The 1,372-nt window shown below is 37.2% G+C and overlaps 1 protein-coding gene across 1 annotated transcript in view; it reads left to right on the top strand.

Moving 5' to 3' along the window:
- Positions 1-476: 476 nt before the first annotated feature.
- The window catches only part of LOC115230196 (organic cation transporter-like protein), a 20,148-nt gene continuing 19,252 nt past the window's right edge, over positions 477-1,372 (top strand). Inside the window, exon 1 of the mRNA XM_036499545.1 lies at positions 477-719. Coding sequence (XP_036355438.1) covers positions 541-719 — 179 coding nt within the window. The 5' untranslated portion in view covers positions 477-540. The remainder of the gene's footprint in view (positions 720-1,372) is intronic.

Genomic DNA, 1,372 nt, shown 5'->3' with positions numbered 1-1,372 from the left:
TAGTATCCATTGAGCCCTGGTTCGGAGTAACCGAGTAGCTTCCTCCACCAAAATTCCAAGCCTCGTGCCTTTAGATGTTGACTTTGTCTTCATCCTTTCAGAGACGATAAAAATGTACCTGTCAAGTCTTGTGATCGATGTGGTCGACTTTCTCCTCGCCTTAAAAATGCTGGCCTTGTGCCAAAAATAGAAACAATTATTAATATTATTATGAAAGCTACAAAGGTGGTGAGCTGACAGAATCGTTAGCACCCTGGGCAAAATGTTTAGCAACATTTCGTCCGTCTTTACGTTCTGAGTTCAAATTCCGCCGAGGTCGACTTTGCCTTTCATCCTTTTAAGGTCAATAAAATAAGTATCAGGTAAGTACTCGGGCCGATGTAATCGACTAGTCCCCTCCCCAAAAGTTTCAAGATATTAAAATTGATTAATGTATTAGATAGCTTACTCAGCACATACATACTGAATCCATAAAACTTTTATCATAACTGTGAACTTAAATATATCTTCCTACAGGGTATCGTTATTCCTGGTTTTACCATGATATTGGAGATGTTTCCTGCTGACAAACGGACACTAGTTTCATGCACACTGGGGGTTTGGTGGAGTATATGTGTTATGATCCTAGCGTTGGTTGCCTATGTCATGAGACATTCAGAATGGAGATGGCTCTGTGCCGTTTTTGGGATTCCCGGGATCATATGTATATTTCAATTTTGGTAAGGAATTTCTTGTGATTTTTTTCAAACTACTTCTTCGTTTTAATTTTCTCTTTGTCTTTTATTTATTTCTTTTGCATTTTCTTTCGTGGTGAAAATTCCAATATTAGATGTGACAAAATAACAAAAGATATGTTTTATTCTTTTGCTTTTTTTTTGCATATATGCTAATTAAATATCATGCTAAGCCTGTATCTTTAGTTCCGAGAGTGTGCCCTGAAGCTCTTTGGGTACTCAAAACGTTTCGGGATTGCTAAGGAAGAGCGTTTACAATGAATGAAGAGCTTCCTGCAGCGGGACTGGGTAAGATTTAGAACTATCTGTTAAAATCTTCCGTGAGTGGAATTCATGATCCGAAGAAACTGGTAATAATCTGCAGCTGAACTAATTTGATCTGCAATTCTCCTATATACCAATTTACACGAGTTACTTGTTAATACTGACTGAATTCGCTAGAGCATGATGCAATATATCACTGACTGATCTTAGCTAATGAGAATCCATTCCACAGATGCTTTATTCAGCTAGGTATTGTCTTAGATGCGGTACGAAACTGTGTAACAATGGATCAATAATTAACTGTTCCTTAAAAGAGAAGAAAGAAAGAAAGAAAGAGCAGGCATATCTTAGAAGAAATTTAGTTCTTTAGTTTG

Source organism: Octopus sinensis, unplaced genomic scaffold, assembly GCF_006345805.1.
Source record: "Octopus sinensis unplaced genomic scaffold, ASM634580v1 Contig14836, whole genome shotgun sequence".
NCBI lineage: Eukaryota > Metazoa > Mollusca > Cephalopoda > Octopoda > Octopodidae > Octopus > Octopus sinensis.
The sequence above is the reverse complement of the archived record's forward strand: the minus strand, read 5'-3'. Positions and strand labels throughout refer to the sequence as shown.